General features: G+C 40.7%; 1 protein-coding gene across 1 annotated transcript in view; it reads right to left on the reverse strand.

Moving 5' to 3' along the window:
* The window catches only part of uhrf2 (ubiquitin like with PHD and ring finger domains 2), a 28,113-nt gene extending 12,016 nt beyond the window's left edge, over positions 1 to 16,097 (reverse strand). The window contains exons 1-3 of the mRNA XM_086187052.1: positions 15,771 to 16,097; positions 6,713 to 7,105; positions 4,185 to 4,498 (exon numbers count right to left, since the gene is read on the reverse strand). Of these exons, the coding sequence (XP_086043178.1) occupies positions 4,185 to 4,498; positions 6,713 to 7,105; positions 15,771 to 15,923 (860 nt within the window). The 5' untranslated portion in view covers positions 15,924 to 16,097. The remainder of the gene's footprint in view (positions 1 to 4,184; positions 4,499 to 6,712; positions 7,106 to 15,770) is intronic.
* Between the last annotated feature and the right edge of the window lie 220 nt (positions 16,098 to 16,317).

Consider the following 16,317-nt stretch of genomic DNA (forward strand, 5'->3'; position numbering starts at 1 on the left):
CGATATTTACCTTTGTCAATATTAACTGTATAAAAACAAGATTACATCTCACTAACATGCTGAAAAACACATTTACACAATATGAAAGTTGAAAAAAAAAAAGTTGTTTTGATTTCTCAGACATTTGGTAAAGCCCATAAATTATATATTTACTGCATTGTTTCTTCATCATAAACAATTCATGAGAAAAAAGAAGGAGATATGAGAAAAACTGGACGAATATAAATATCAGCTTCCATACAGTACTGATACATATAACAAAAATGACTGATACCGAGCCAATATTGCTTGTGCATTCCCAATATTGATCAAAAGGGATGTAATTTGCAATTCCTTTATGATAAAATAATGTATTAATTCTATGAAGAACAAAACAGTATTAAAAAAGCCAAAGTCTGAAAAAAACAATGTTGAGTGAATTTGATTCAGGGATCTGCAGGTGGTTAGAGACAGTAAATACTCATACAAGAATGAACTACCATCATCCACTGAGTTCTGAAGAACCAGAGAATGACATCATGGAAATGAAATGAAACACGATGCACTCATTCATCAAAACAAAAGTGCAACTGAGATGCTCCATGGCATGTACTGATGTATTGATCAGATTTTGCGGTGATTACGATATCTTTGGTCAGCAAACTGATATATTGATACACGTCTATTGATCAAGCTCTGAGGTAGCACCTTGAATTCTCCAAAATCCGGAACAGCTTGCAAAACTCACACACCTGCTTATTGTGTTTACAATCACAAAACCTGGAATACTAAAACTCAACTGATGAGAGGTAAAACCATGCACAGAACACATTGTGTAATAGCAGCTCCTACTCATTAGATTTTTATTAATGCAAATCATTATTCACGGTTATATTTATGCCGGTCCCTTAAATTTGTTATTTTAAATATGTAGAATTTCAATTCCGGCATCCCTGGTTGTAATTTGAATGAGTGCATTATCCAAACAACAACAGATGTTAGTGACTTTAAAGGCGTATTTACTGTGGCAGGATCTTGCACACTTGACAGCACACACCAACTTGCCACGTAGTAGCAGTAGTGGTGGCACTAGTGGTATTCACAGCATGTGGACACACCGGTATGCAACCAGGCACAAATTGCAGGTTTACATGCTTTTCAATGTGTTGCAGTGTAGCATAGCAGCTAAGTAGCGACGTATCCTGCAAACTAATAGTTCTAAGTTCTAACTAGAAAGTGTTGTTGTTGCGATACACGTTGGTACCTTTAAATAAGAAACAGACAAAATAGACAAATGGAATTCAGCCATCATTGATTTCATGAATTAGACCTCTGCTTCTGCAATCGTGCCATGTCAAGATGTGAAAAGGGTCAATAAACTAAAGTGTGAAACCTTACAGTCACAGTCAGCGTGACCCCAAAATGCACTAAGAAAAACCAATATAAGTGCACAAAGCAAACAAAAGCCATCTCGTATTCTGCTTAGAAACATAATACTTCTGAGCAATCAAACAATGAGAGCTCTGTGCAAAAAGGAGATAGGGAGCGGGGGAGTGAGAAACCCAACCTGAAACTAAACTTTGTTTTGCCTTTATTTCATTGTCACATACTTCATTAAACTGGAAGAGAGAAAATTCTCTCAGCGGCACTCAAATAGCAGGCATGCAAAGGGTTGCAGCTTCAGGCACGAGTAAGCAAGCTTCCCTGTATGCTGTAGGTTAGATCGCTGCTAATTAGAGGATAGAAACCATTAAGGATGTCGTCTACACAAAAACTTTCCTAAAACCTTCAATTTTAATGGCTATAAAACAAACAAAAAAAACTACACAGACTTCTCACAAGGTGCATCGCTGTGGACAGATGTGTGCACTGAGATAAAAGTCATGCAGTATAATACAACAGCCCTCCGACAATGCTCAGCTTTTACTGAATCTTTTTGAGAAAGGCACCGATTTATTTTTTAAAGATATTGTAGAAGCTGAACTGGGTTATACTGAGAGGTGTCCCTGATATTTTGTCCATCCAATTTGTATGAATTAGGGTGAATGACAGCAAATTATTAGCGATTCCTCTTGGTTCAACCTCAAAAAATGTCAATTACAATAAATCAAACCTCCCTCAAACAGATTCACTAAAACCTGAACGTTATAATCCTCATGGAGGGAGGATTTATTGCAGGCCTGATGGATTAAACTGCATTAGTGTTATAATGGGGTATCTAATAAATTGGAAAGGGATTTTATTGTGTATAAAATAGTACATAAGGTATCTATATGAGAAACATTCAAAAAGCTTATTTATTTGAGTGATTTGAAAAAAACATATTAAACAACCAAGGAATCCAGCATTACCATAGAAAATTATTTTTGACCAAATGTGGAAAAAAAGTTCTTTTGGGTTTCTTTTTGGTCAGACTTATGTAATTTCAACGCCTGATGTCAAGGCCTTATGACAAATTAATGTCAAATCTACCTGTATATAATAAACATAATAGTTAACTTGAAAACTACATGAAGATAAATATATTTGCCTGTTTTATCATCTATATTTGTGACTCTGAACAGACAACCTCAAACATAAGCTGAGCTTAGCTGAGAGTAAACCATGAAATCATATTTGCTTGCTATGGCGCAGACACTACACACACACACAGACAGACACACACACACACACACACACACAGACACACACACACACTTGGCGCGGATGCACACACACACACACATACACACCACCTCATTTCCTGGGAGCAGCACAGAAGAGATACTCCCAACATATCACTTTGATTTTGTGGCTCATTACATTCTGTGGAAAAGCCATCTTGAATGGCTTCATGCAAAAACATGGCGGTTGATTTTGTAGGGTTGGTTGTCTAAGGTGTTTGTTTATGGATGTGTGTGTGTGTGTGTGTGTGTGTGTGTCTGTCTGTCTGTGTGTGTGTGTACACATGTGGGAAGGCAGAGCAATCTTAGCCACCCTACACTTTTCTCTGGCAAACAAGATGATGGCAGAAACCTGGAATGGTGCTGAGGACAAAGAGGGGCACTACGCATTTAACAGAAGGAGGGAAAAAAAAAAAGCGAGTATGGAGAGAAAAAAATATCTACCACCATGGTGCAGTTGGTGAGGACACCAATCATATATGACTGTAGGGTTTCAAACTAACCTTTGTTGCCTTTTATCTCTCCCTTTCTATCCTTTCGCTGCCTCGCTTGGCTGTCACTGAATAACTGTCAAATAAACCAAATAAGGACATGAGACTAAAACAATTACATGAATAAACAGACAAATGGATAATGAATTAAAGCCATTACATTTAAATAGGATTGCCCCTGCAGGAACATTTCATGTCTAGTTGCAAATGATGAAACAACAAATAAAAGCAGAATAGATCATATGAGAGGAGTGACGAATGATTCCTGCTTTCAAAAAAAAATTATACATTTACATCTCGCGCACACACACACACACACACACACACACACACACACACACACACACACACACACACGGGGTGTGACAGGCAGAGCGAGGAGGATGTGTCTCACCAGTGGCATGTTCACAGCAATTACAGACAAAGCTGAAGGAGGCAAGCAAAGTAGTAATGCTCCTGAGAACTCGTGGGTTGCCATGGAAACGTCAGCTTCTGAGTGAATTTGCTGGAAAAGGGGTGCGCAAGAGATAGAGTCCAAATTGTAGCATCAACTCGACAAACCCCCTCTTCCCTATCCCCTCAACTGCCAGCGGAAAGCTGCAATTCCCAACACACTGAAACCGCTGTGACTGATGCTTGCAGCCACATGCACCAAGCACACACACACATACACAGGATATTTAAAGCTGGTGGACACTCATCTAGAATGCCACACACCAGCAGCACAAGTGAATATGTTTTTGTTTTGCTTTTAACATGGAACTAGCAGGAGTGAAACCCCATTTCCTGCTGTGCTGGAACACAGGAAAATCATATAATATGCTATGAAGAGAGAACACATGCTCGCTATCCTATTTTGAGGTGCCGCATTGAAAATTCCAATCCTACGCTGCATTTTTAAGTCTCAAATTGCACCTTTAGCAAATGCTACTGCAGTGTCAATGCAGATGCTAAGATGCAAAATCTGCTCTGCGCACTTTCAATAGAGCCAATGATGATGTGTTTGGTATCGCGTCAGGATTATTCACCAGGAGAATAAACCGATACTTACTCCTCATATCTAATGTGGTAAATGACGTCCTCTTCTCTGTCCTTGGTCTCTGTAGCTGCTGTAGAGTCTGTCTTAGACGTGGAGGCTCCATTACTCTCAGAGTTTAATGCAACGTTATTCCTGTTACTGTCTGTGGTTTGGCCCTGGCCATGGGCCTGCTCGGCCTCCAGCTTTCCATTAGTCCTTTTTGGGGGACGCCCCACCTTGCCCTTGGTGGGCGTTATCTGTCCTTTGGGAGCACGTGTCACATTTTCGATGCAGGCCTCAAACCAGGCGCCGATGCTCACATCTCTGCAGTCCACCAGCTCGTTAATCTGAGGGGAGAGAGACTAAATTAACCCCTGGATTTTTATTCTGTTAAAACAAACACACTCGTACTTCAGCGTTGTTTGCTACACGTAACCATGTACTATCATGAAAGCTTCACACAGACTACTGTTACTTCTTCAATGTTTTTCCTACCTTAGGGAGACAGATCTTGTAGTCGTCAACATTCTCAGACTAATAGAAAATCCTGCACACTCGACATTCTGTCAAATTGCGGCTTTTCTGGATCTGTGAGTTTCTTAATCATTATGTAACTTTTTTTTTTTGCTTTTTACCCCCACTTTAGCCTTCACAATTGTATGTTGCCATTATACATTACTCTACCCCTCCACTGCTTCATAAAACTATTTCCCCTCCACTGGAAAAGGAACCCCCAGTCAACCAGAGGAGGGGATGGTGTGGCAGCAAGGGCAGATCCACGCAGGTAATCGCATCTGGAGGGACACACAACCAATCTGGGGGGAGACACGGGGAACCAAGCCAGTAGCCTCCATGTTGGCAGACAACACAATAAACAGCTGCACAATCTGAATGCCTGAATCTGTAATTATATTGTGTGATTTTACATGAATATCACCATCAAGTGTACTTCCTATCTGAAGCAAATCTTTTAGATTTATTTGTCAGACCACACACACACACACAGGAGCGACACTAATAACTGAAACCTGGCATTTAAATGAGCTCATTAAAATTGGAGAGTAACATGAGCAGACTGTTGTAAAAAGATCGAGACGGGACGAAATGTTTTACCAGTATTCCTTCTCTGCATGAACATTCTTGGGCATTAAAAGTTCTGATGACTTCAATTTCAAATCTTCCAAGTCCTCAAATTCTCAAGTGTGCAAATGCTTGAGATACATTCTCAAAATGAATGCCATGTGACCCTGATATTCAGTGAAAGTTCTTTCTAGATATTGATCGTAATGGATGCCTGTCTGAATGTTTGGCATAAATTTTTTTTTTTTTTTTTTAAAGACCGGTGAGACCCACACAATTTTCAGACATGAGGGTCGGCCAGCCAGAAAAGCACAGTAGAACACCATAGAGCTTACTCTCTCTCTCTCTCTCTCTCTCTCTCATACACACACCAATTTGTCTGCAATTCTACTTAGGCAAGTTGGTGCATGACTGGTTTGTAATGGCATGTTTCCTACATGTGGTTTGATATGTGCCTTTTTGATATGACGAGACATACGGTATGCCTGGCATGCACAATACTACTTCTTGTGAATAAAAGCTTTATCAGAATGTAAAAACAGCTAAAAATAGTGAGGTTTTTTTTCTTCCAAATATCATGGCAGAGCTCTGAAATCAAGCACCTCCCCAGTACCCATGCATAACTCATAATAATTTTAAAAATTCTTTGAGGAGAGGAGCATGGCCTCTTTGCTTTCTATCATTTGTTTCTCATTGTTTGTTCACCATAAGCAACAACAGGAGGATGCTTGCCCTTATTCTTTGTATGAATGAGTTTTAATAATGCTGATATCCCACCGTAGGGGTCGAAGAGGGTGCATATGAACGGATGCGCAAAACTCACCACTGCTCCCGCAATTTGGGGTTTCTCTCTCTATTATGATGGTTTCTGTCAGACATACATTATTCAGAATAAAAAAATATAGTAACAAGGATTCTCCCCCGTTTTGTCGGTTGCCGAGGCGACGAGTCCCGACCCATTTTCAAACAAAAAGAAAAAGAAGGGACAAAGACAACACCAGCGCCTCTCTGAAAAGTGTGGAGGTTTTCCACTAGAAGTGCTCGGAACGGGCGCATAAATACAGCTGAGCTCTCAGAGAAATGCTTCCTGTTGCCCAGCATTTGCCTGGTCCTTATTCGGAACAAGAAGCTATGGGGGGTTTAATGCAGGCAGGCTCGGGTCATTGAAATCTGCTGTGTTGTATCAATACAATCCTTGATTACCTCTTGCTTCATTTATGATAACATGCATGCCAACAAATAGTGACTGACATTTTGTGGAGGCTATTCACGTTGACAAGGTGGGAGTTTTGAAAAGCCGTGGAGCGCAAAATACATTTGGCTGCTGCCTTGATTAAAGTGTGCCCTGCCCAAAAACCTCTGCAGTGATGCAGCTGGTAGGGTACTGAATGGTCTGTAATTTAGCTGAGGGACAGGCCAACCCCTTTCTTGCTAAATTTTGCCAAAAGTTTCCAAATATTTAATCTCTAATCCATTCTTACTTTGTACATTCCGATTCCCGGGTCGACTAGTGTGTTTTTGCTGGATGTTGGTGGCTGTGGGTCCCTCGCCGGACTGGAGGACTTGAACCCATTTTTGGTACTGGATGAGTTACTGGTTGTAACTGTGTCCGGCTTGGTCTCGTTAATGGCGCTGGAAGTGTCGCTGCTGTCATTGTTTATATTGGTGGATGTTTCCATAGCAACGGGTGACACAGGAGCTGAGGAGTTGTGGCTTTCAGACTTGGAATCAGCAGGGGGAGCAGAACTGCAGGGATCACTTGAGGAGTCCTTGGTGACGGGGCTGTCTGGAGGGTCCGTGTGAGAGCGGATCAGCAGTTGGACGATGTCATTGAGGCCCACGTTGTAGTCAAACAGTGTCTGACCATCTTCCATCTGAAAAAAGATTAAATAAAACAGATAATGTAAAGGATTAGCACAGATACAGTAAAGAGGGCTGCTGATAACTGTGCTAACCAGAAAATTCCCTGAACATTTTACAGGACAGAGAGTTTTGTGGCATCAATCCCACACTGCTGGGAGGTTGGACAAGAGGCTTAAAAAGGCCAAACTGGCTACTTACTTAACCCTCTGCTAGCTTGGGTGTGGATAAATGATTCAATCACACTGCCCTTCCAGACTTTCCAAAGGTTGTAAGATACAATTGTGATAGTAAAACAAGTCATTTCACATTTGTGTGACACTTAAAACAATTTATCCACAGTAATGACAGAGTGAGCTAACGACAGAGTTTATGACATAAGCACAGTTGTATTTAAAAACTCTCACTGCCAGAAGATGGTGATAAAGTTTCCACACTACAACTTTGACAGGCTGATCATATTTAGTCAATAAAAATACATAAAAAATAAAGTTTTAACATGTTTTTCCCCCCTGACAATCTTATATCATTGCAAAGGTATTAAGGATAGATTGAAATTAAAAATATAAGCCAAAGAAATAATAGTTTAAATATTGGATTGACAAAGGTATATATTTCTGAAAAGTCTCTAAACAGGTTTTCTGTCGTCAAGTTACAAATGAGTTAATATCAACCACATCTTATTCTTTTCGCAGGTATCAACATGCCCAAAGAATAAAGTAACATTTAAAAAAAAACAACAACAAAATACACTGGTCCCTTATAGACATGCCTGTGAGATCAAATGCGCCGTGGATTGCCCTCAGACCAATACACTAGACTGCTTGTCAAGGGCAAACAAAGAACGTGTTAGACAGAGAAGACATCGAGCAGAGTGAAAACAGCGACTGCACGCAACGACAGCATACAGAGGACAAAATACGCGCAGAGCACTTCATTAAATCTTCCCATCTTTAAATGCATCTCTGGCATTTGAGGATGCAACATCGTGCTCTCTGTTCTCAAATGATCCACGTGCAGCTTGTGATTAAATGCATTTAACTGCGCATCAAAGTGGATCCCTGAATCCCTCGAGTCTGTTCGGACAAAACATTTGGAACATCAGCACCCCTGAGAGATGACCAGCTACTGCTGATTTGATTTGTTGACATATCCGATGCGATAGAAATGAATGCGTACACACAGGTTTTCCGCATGAAATATAACAAATAAAAGGAAATGAATGCATGAATTTAAGTGATAAAGGATGTAGCTGGGGGAGAGAAATGACTAGGTTGCTATGACAACCAAAAGAGAGCACCCCCCCAATCACCAGCACCACGACCCTTTGGCAGTGTATCGGCATCAGAGAATTGTTTGGAGAAAAACAAAAAACAGAAAAAAGGCGACGAAGGCCACATTTACTCGTCTACCACAACTGATCTACTATTAAGAACAGCTATTGCCTTAGGAGTGGAGCTTATGGTGCACACGCCAACTCATTACAGACATCAGCTATTCATTTCAGCCCTCAACCCCACAAGCATATTGTGCTGGAGAGACGAGCATGGCCGCCACTCTCGCTTCCCTTTCTCTTCGTTATTTGACAGCGAGGAGCAGAGCAGTTGGGAGGCGTAGCAGGAGAACAGTAGAGCACAATTTCTCCATCCTTCCCTGTTTTTAATGGTCTCATGAAATTTAGATCAGAGGAGCAGTGGTGCAAACAGTCGCTCTCTGCTCACCTGTCTGTCTTTCTCAGGCAGTTTATCACATCGTTTCATTGTCTTGTCTTCTTGCCTGAGCTCGGCCTTTGATTTTTGTCTCCATAATCGGTTCTCCTGCGCTGCAACTTGGTATTGCATTTAGAAATAATGACAGCATCTACAGCAGACAATAAATCTGATGCAGACAGTTTCCCTCAATGTTGACAAGTATGGGGTTGGTTGGACCAAGAATCACACTGAAGACAAAAACAATAGAATTTCAAGCACCACCTTAAACTACGCAAATGACATCTAGGCTGTCCTCGCCTTCCACAGTGACTTCATTATCAGGAGAGTGGTAAGGCTCTCGCTACAACATGTCACTCTCCTGATTTCACTCAGGACCAGCTCAATAATCCTCAAAACAAATACCGACCATAAAAGAAAAATAGCTCTTATATTTAAGGTCTACATTCACTGATTGGCATCGCTACTGTGATGGACAAATAACATAAACATCAACATGGAATTTCTTCATCATAAATAATGCAATATAATAAAAACACACTAATCATTCAAGAGGGAAACATCAGTCTGCGGCACACACAGTAACAAAGCTTCAGATAAACCGGAGACAATTGACCAGGAGAATTCTCAAAAGGCTCAAACAAAACCAGAGTTTAAAAATCCTTGGCAAGGGAAAGAGGGATGTGTGTGTGTGTGTGTGTGTGTGTGTGTGTGTGTGTGTGTGTGTGTGCGCACGCCTGCGCATGCAGGCGCGCGTGCATGCATGTTTCTGCATGTGCAAGTGAGTATCAAATAGTTGAGTGGAATAAAATTAACACCTCTCTGCAGGGCTAATTTCTCTGTTCCATTTCGACAGGCAGTCTTTCAAAGAGTAAATTCTTCTTGTTACGTGCGCCAAAGAACAATGTCAGACAGAACCTCAAACAAAGACAAGAGAAAGACCTGTGGCTGTTGTAAAAACACACCGCCGAGAACATCCAGGCCAAGACAAATCTTGTCAGAATTTAACTCGCACTGCCTTTTCTTTATCTGATCAAATCTGTCATAAAAAGAAAACAATTGCAGAGCGGAGACTAAGGGGAGAGATTTGGCTGCTGTAGTACCGCCTTACGTTTTATTATTCTGCCAACATGCTGCCACGAAGTATGTTACTGCACAGAAACCGTTACAACCTCTGAGCAACACCTGCTTCGTGTCTATTTCTACATGATTAAAACACATTAAGTAAAGCTGAGTAGACTAAGAGCTAATGAAGGCCCTTTTATTAACATCAGTGCCTTGCTTTAAAAAAGAGGTTTAATGGTGTGAAACCTAAGACAACCCACACTGCTGGTGGGGAAGAAATTTCCCTCTTTGGCCATCCAAACCCCCCTATTCAAACATTTCGTCTTCACGCTTGTCTCCACCCACAGTCTTTCTTAGCAAAGAGCTGAGCAAAATAGGTCATACTTCCAAAAACAATGACATGGGGTGTGTCTGCCATCGTGCAAGCTTCACTCCGTGGTATTTTATGCTACATTTTATCCGAGGATATTTGATTATTCTTCCAAAAAAAAAAAATTACTAATTAGTAATTACGATTAAATATTTCCAAGGGTGGCCATGGTTATGAGTTTAGGTAGTGGGTTTCAACCACTGTGAAAATAAGATTTCGGAGATTTGCAAATAATTTCTCAAGCTATGTCTTAGAAAATATATCCAATGTCTCTTCAGATCTAAAAACGCTAACAAAGTGCTGTGTGTGTGTGCACGTGCATATGTGCATGTGTGTGCACGTGCATATGTGCATGTGTGCACGTGCATATGTGTTATTACTACTAATATATTTTACTAGACCAGAATAAGTAAAACTAAATATGAAGCATATTCAATGTGAACACGCGTGTTAGCAGACTTAATGTCTACATCATATATTTTAGGAATAAATGTAATCATGACTTTACAAGCATAAACATGCTTAATATCATGCTGCAGGTTTTTAGTTTTCGCAATGTGTAGGTGATAAGAGGTTGGGCTATTTGTAAATTTTGTTTTGAGGCAACCCTTATGTGTAAATTTAAATCACAGATTGTGCTTTTAATTATAATGCATTTATTGTGTCCCTCCCGACCCAATAAAACGCTACTATTACTCCCATTGCCTTTACCTATATAAAATTGGAGACCTTTCTATTTACAATGCAGGTGTAGTGGCTGACACCGCGGAGGTAGGACATTTAGCAAGCTAAAGCTAAAACAAGAGGAAGTGACCAAACTGGGAGAACATGCGCTCCATAGTCCAGGTTTCGTGCCTCTCTTTGTCTTTGCTCTTTGTCCAGCCTATCTGTTTAAGAAGGGTGTGACTGTGTAACCGCATGGCTGCAGCCACCTCCGCTTCCCTTCAAATTCTCTCGTCTACACTCTGCAACACCGAAAAATATAAATAAATAAATCATTGGACGAGCCACGACATCAATGCATGGATAATGGTATTGCAAATATATCTAGGTCACAGCAACCGCCTGTGTGTAAATAAAGCTTTTATTAAGCCCACAACAGGCTAAAAGTGGAAGACAGCCCAACTGTTAAAACGTGAAACATGTTGCTGCCACGGAAGAACGAGGGAGAGAGAGAGAGAGAGAGAGAGAGACAGAGGGAGAAAGGGAAGAGAGAGAGAGAGAAGGAAAAACACAAGTGATCCACTTAATAAACAATCCTTTTTAAAAAAAAAATAAAATAAAAGAGGGAAGCCTACAGTAGGAGTGTGGGTGTTGAGCAGAAAGGCCTCATGGCCAGTGGAAGGTGTCTGTGAGCCTGCTCGTGAATGAGTGACACACGAGTGAAACACAGACACCACAAGGAGGCAATAAAAAAAAAACAACAAAAAACAAAACAAAACCAAAAAACACTGAGGCAAAGTTGTGCGTGTGCTGGCTTGAGACCCTCCCGACTCAAGGGCAAGCGAGGCTTTGAACTGGTGAGGCAGCGTGCACGGTGAGCTGGAGGGAAAAACAAGACGCCATTTTGAAAAAGGAATTAGACTGAGCTACTCCGCTACGGGTCTAAATCCTAACACAGCGCAGGCACCATTGCATGCATGTAAGGGCACTAGCTAGTATACGGCTGGGTGTCACTGGCTCATTCCATGCATTACTTAACACATGGAAATCCCCCGAATCAACCCTCCCCACTTATTTTCCAGGCAGATGAAGGAAGCACAGGATTTACTACACAAGCCTCGCCATTGCCACCCCAGCACCAACTAACTGTCTGAGACAATTCCAGCTAGCATAACAGCAAATTAATACAGCAAATGTAATTTAACTCCATATAATCTACTACTCTTTATGGAATTCCTGAACTGAAAAGAGTAATAAAGAAGGAGTGAAAGTGATTTTTAACTGCACAGGTTGATTTTAGCATAATCACCCACAACAGTGATGTTGGTCAATGAATGCAAATATCCGGGAATACCTCAGGTGAAATAAAGACTCAGGGTGATTATCTCTTCTTTGAAGAACATAGCTTTTCAAAATGTTTCTGAGGGAAAAAACATGCTCTATCATTCCAGAGAACAGAAGAGAATTCTGGGCACTGAAATCTTGTAAGCAGTATTTTCTTTCCTTCAGTGCATCAATATAAACATCACACAAAGAGAATCGACTGACTGCGTCTTGCACAATACGTCATCTGTTGTCATTTAACTAGAGAGCAGGAAGTATGTTAGACCACTTTAAGAAGAAAACCATTCATAAAAGGGTTTTTAGTTTTTTGGGGCTGGTGACGCACATGAAGCAAATACAGGAAAGTGTGACTAAATGTAAACAACAGCGGATCAACACATTGTGTAGCGTGTTTGATCCCTGAGGGCCGATCAGCCTAGAGGAGTCGGACTGTGTTAATATCAGATTTGATATGTTATGCTAGAATGCTAAAGGAATCGTGGCGCCAGTGTCCTGCTAGTCATCAGACATTGCTGCTTGTAGCTGATAAAATAAGAGCCAGCACAAAGGTTGACAGTCACCTTTTTCACATTATATCTTTAAACATACACACAAGGTGTTGTTAATCTTTAGGTACAGAATGTTTTATTCACAGAACAAGCTTTGAGCTGTGTACCACATGCGACCATCCACCATAACACACACACAGACACACACACAGACACACACACACACACACACACACACACACGATCGTCTCGAGGCAGCAGCTTACAGTCTTCACACTATCGTCTTCCCTAACTGCTGTGATTTAGTGGCATTAAACCTGCTTCAATTACCGTGTGGGAGGGATAAAAACTACATTAACAACCATATTTAACTCTAACACAACCTTACTTAACAGTAAGGGGAGGCCAGAGACCAAATATTACAGCATGATATTCAAAAAGGCAAGACCGAGACAGAGAGGAATGAAAACCTGTCTTCACACGCCGTAAAGGGACATATTGTTCAGCTGTGATGTGCCCAAATACATTTGCTAACAGCTAACACTGGACTAGCGTTGGGTAAGGCCAGAAATACAGTCGTTGCAGTCAATAGTCACTGGAATCAATTAAAGCAGCTAAGCTGACCACGATGCATGAGAAAAGTGCATAGCCACCCAACCAATTGTTTTTTTGTTGTTGTTGTTTTTGCATTTTTTTCCCTTGTCAGATAACAACACTGACCTCCAGGCATTTGTAGTGACAGAAACTCCAGAGAACCATTTATTGTTTGTTTCACCTGTCCAGCAGCACAAACTGAGCTGGTGAAACAAGTAAAACAAACACACAAACAAACAAACAAAAAAACTCTGCCCTGATGACATTATGCATCACAGAGGGTGCAAGAGTATTTCAGATGTTTACTGCTTTTACAAGAGAAGTCATATGAACATTCTAACATTCATGACCTCCGAAGAACAAATCTGAGGGAAACTCGACGTGTACACGACTTCCCATAGTTTACGAGTTCCTACCGAAGTGTACCATCACCATAATGTTTTAACTTTTAGTTTGAGCTTAAAATGTGTCTTTAAGATAGAAACACCCAGCTGAAAGATTCAAAGATCAAGTTACAATACATCGCAGCACTCGTTTGAGGAGATTTCGCTTTGCTCTGTAGCTGTTTTTCAACTAATTTGTATATAGCCATTTCGTAGATTTACAGCGTTCATTTAAACAATATACGGGATGTCAGTGTCCACAAGTACTGACACACTGACTGAAACAATATTTCGTCTGACTGATCAGTCGTTTGTGAGGGTAATGTGAAACGATGTATGTTTCGTGGTCAAAATCATAGTTGTGGCGAGCTTTAATGTCAACAGTTATAGGTATGCTATTACTATATTTAGAAGCGGATCTACATCCACAAGTGTTAGTTACCTTTGAATTACTGAAATAAAATCAATGTTTTTGGTATTTCTACAATAGTGGCATTTATTCATATTTGACATCCATCACAGAGAATTCAGACTCATTCATAAAAATATGATGAAAAATGATCAAAATATGGGCCAGTGTACAAATTTGTCATCATATGTAACAGTATACAAAGGAAGTTTAAATCCAAAAAGGATAAATCAGGCTGCATTGTTGCATTCAGGAGTTATTAAACAAACACAATGACATAATTAGACATGAAGTTATGTAGAATATCTAGGAATGTTAACAAAGCCCACTTGTTTGGGTTTTTTTTGGTTAATTAATTGCAGTACAATTTAATACACTCACTTGCCAATTACTTGGGTGCACCAAGAAAGATCTCGATGCTTTTATTAATGTTCATTCTTATTTAATCTGAGATTTCTTTTAATCTAATTTGATGTAATATTGGAAGCTGTAGGTTGTAGTGCTGTTCTGGGTTATAGTGTGAGGTGCTCCTAGTATTTTGACAAAGTGTGTATGAATTAGGTTTGAAACACAGGTACACCCCTCAGTATAGAACAGCACTGGAATGCAGATTTGCAGAGGTACCGAACTGGTGAGGCTAATCATCCAGGCCCATCACGAATATATCAGTACTTGTATACACATTGTCTCATATCTGGGAAGCGTGACATCTAACTACATGGTAAATAAATTAAAATTCATAAAGGACAGGCGATCACGTGATAGCTCGTGAGAAGATGTGCAAGAGTAAAAATCACATTGTTAGGATTATGACTCATGTATTTTTGGTGAGAATCTTTTTATGTATTTTATTTACTGAAAAAGATGTCAAAAATAAAGTTATTTTTGTTGGGAGTCTTTATCACACACACAAAAAAAACAAGTTCCCTTTTGTCAGAAGAATCTTATTTGCATGCTGGGGCATCTCTGCATTAAAATAACACATTTCCTAATTAACATTTCGTAACACGTTCAAATCATCGCAGCTCCAACGATTTGGATTTAATTCGATGTTATTCTTAAGAGTCGTGGCAGCTCCAACAGGTAGGTGTTTTCACAGCTAACAACATCTCTTTAACACCAAACGTTCGAGCCTTGTGACTACCTGGTGGCCTCTGGAAAGTCTGGTGCTACAACGCACAAATGTGTATTTGAATGGATAACCGGGTACCCCGAATGCTTAAGGAGGGCAGTGGTGAGTTGAGTTGAAGAGGCAGAACATGGGTGTTAGTTTGAGCTACATGTGGAAACAGAGGGTGACGTTCTCCTTTCTCTCGCGCGACAATGTAAACAAACATGTCTACGGTGGCGAGGCATTTGTTGCACGCTAGGTTACAATGCAGCAACACAAACAATGTGACATGGACCAATGATCTGTCCACACATTCGAAAGATATCGGCGTTTTCCCAGGGACTTGCACACCATGTATTCCAGGCCCCTTGTGCACGAACTATTGGCGAATTCCTATGAAAACAGGAAGCTCGCATGGGTCCGACTACAACAACCAGAGGACCACTCACTCACTCACTCACTCCCTCTCCACCAGCACCAAACCCTGCAAAAGCATCAAAAACCGACTGTTGCTTGACGGAGGGATACAAAAACTGCATTTACCTGCTTCCCTCGGTAAAAGAGGCGCTGCTGTTGCGGGCTTACATTGAAGATGTCCTGTATTTTCAGCCGTAAAGTCTCAATTTTAGTCAATCTAGAAAGATCCTCAACGGTTCGCGTCTCCTTCCCGTCTATGGTGCGAATCTGGATCCACATCGTTGTACCGCCCTGTTGCGCCTCAAATAAATAGCAGATATTGCGATATTTTTGTATGCTACTATTGTTTCTTTTTCTGGGGTCAATTGGGATATAAATGAAAAATGTTCAGGTCTCCATTGCGTTTTCCACTGCAGGGGTAACGTCGGACTGGCTCGCGCAGATGGTGTTTCACATGAGGTCGCGGCGCCAAGCAGCAAATCTCGCGATATTTGATTCAAGCGAGCACTTTGTGCAGTTAAAGGCACAGCTCTCCTGGATGTCCAGCTCAAAAACAGTTTAGATTACCAATAACTCCAAAGGAAAATATTATTTTTACGCGTACATTGTAAAATATGAGATGTAGCTCAGTTTTTAGACGAAAATTGGTAGTGGTGGTCTGCGTACAGTTCAT

Source organism: Aulostomus chinensis, chromosome 19, assembly GCF_037954235.1.
Source record: "Aulostomus chinensis isolate RoL2024-O1b breed Wild chromosome 19, RoL_Achi_v1.0, whole genome shotgun sequence".
In the NCBI taxonomy this organism is placed as follows: domain Eukaryota; kingdom Metazoa; phylum Chordata; class Actinopteri; order Syngnathiformes; family Aulostomidae; genus Aulostomus; species Aulostomus chinensis.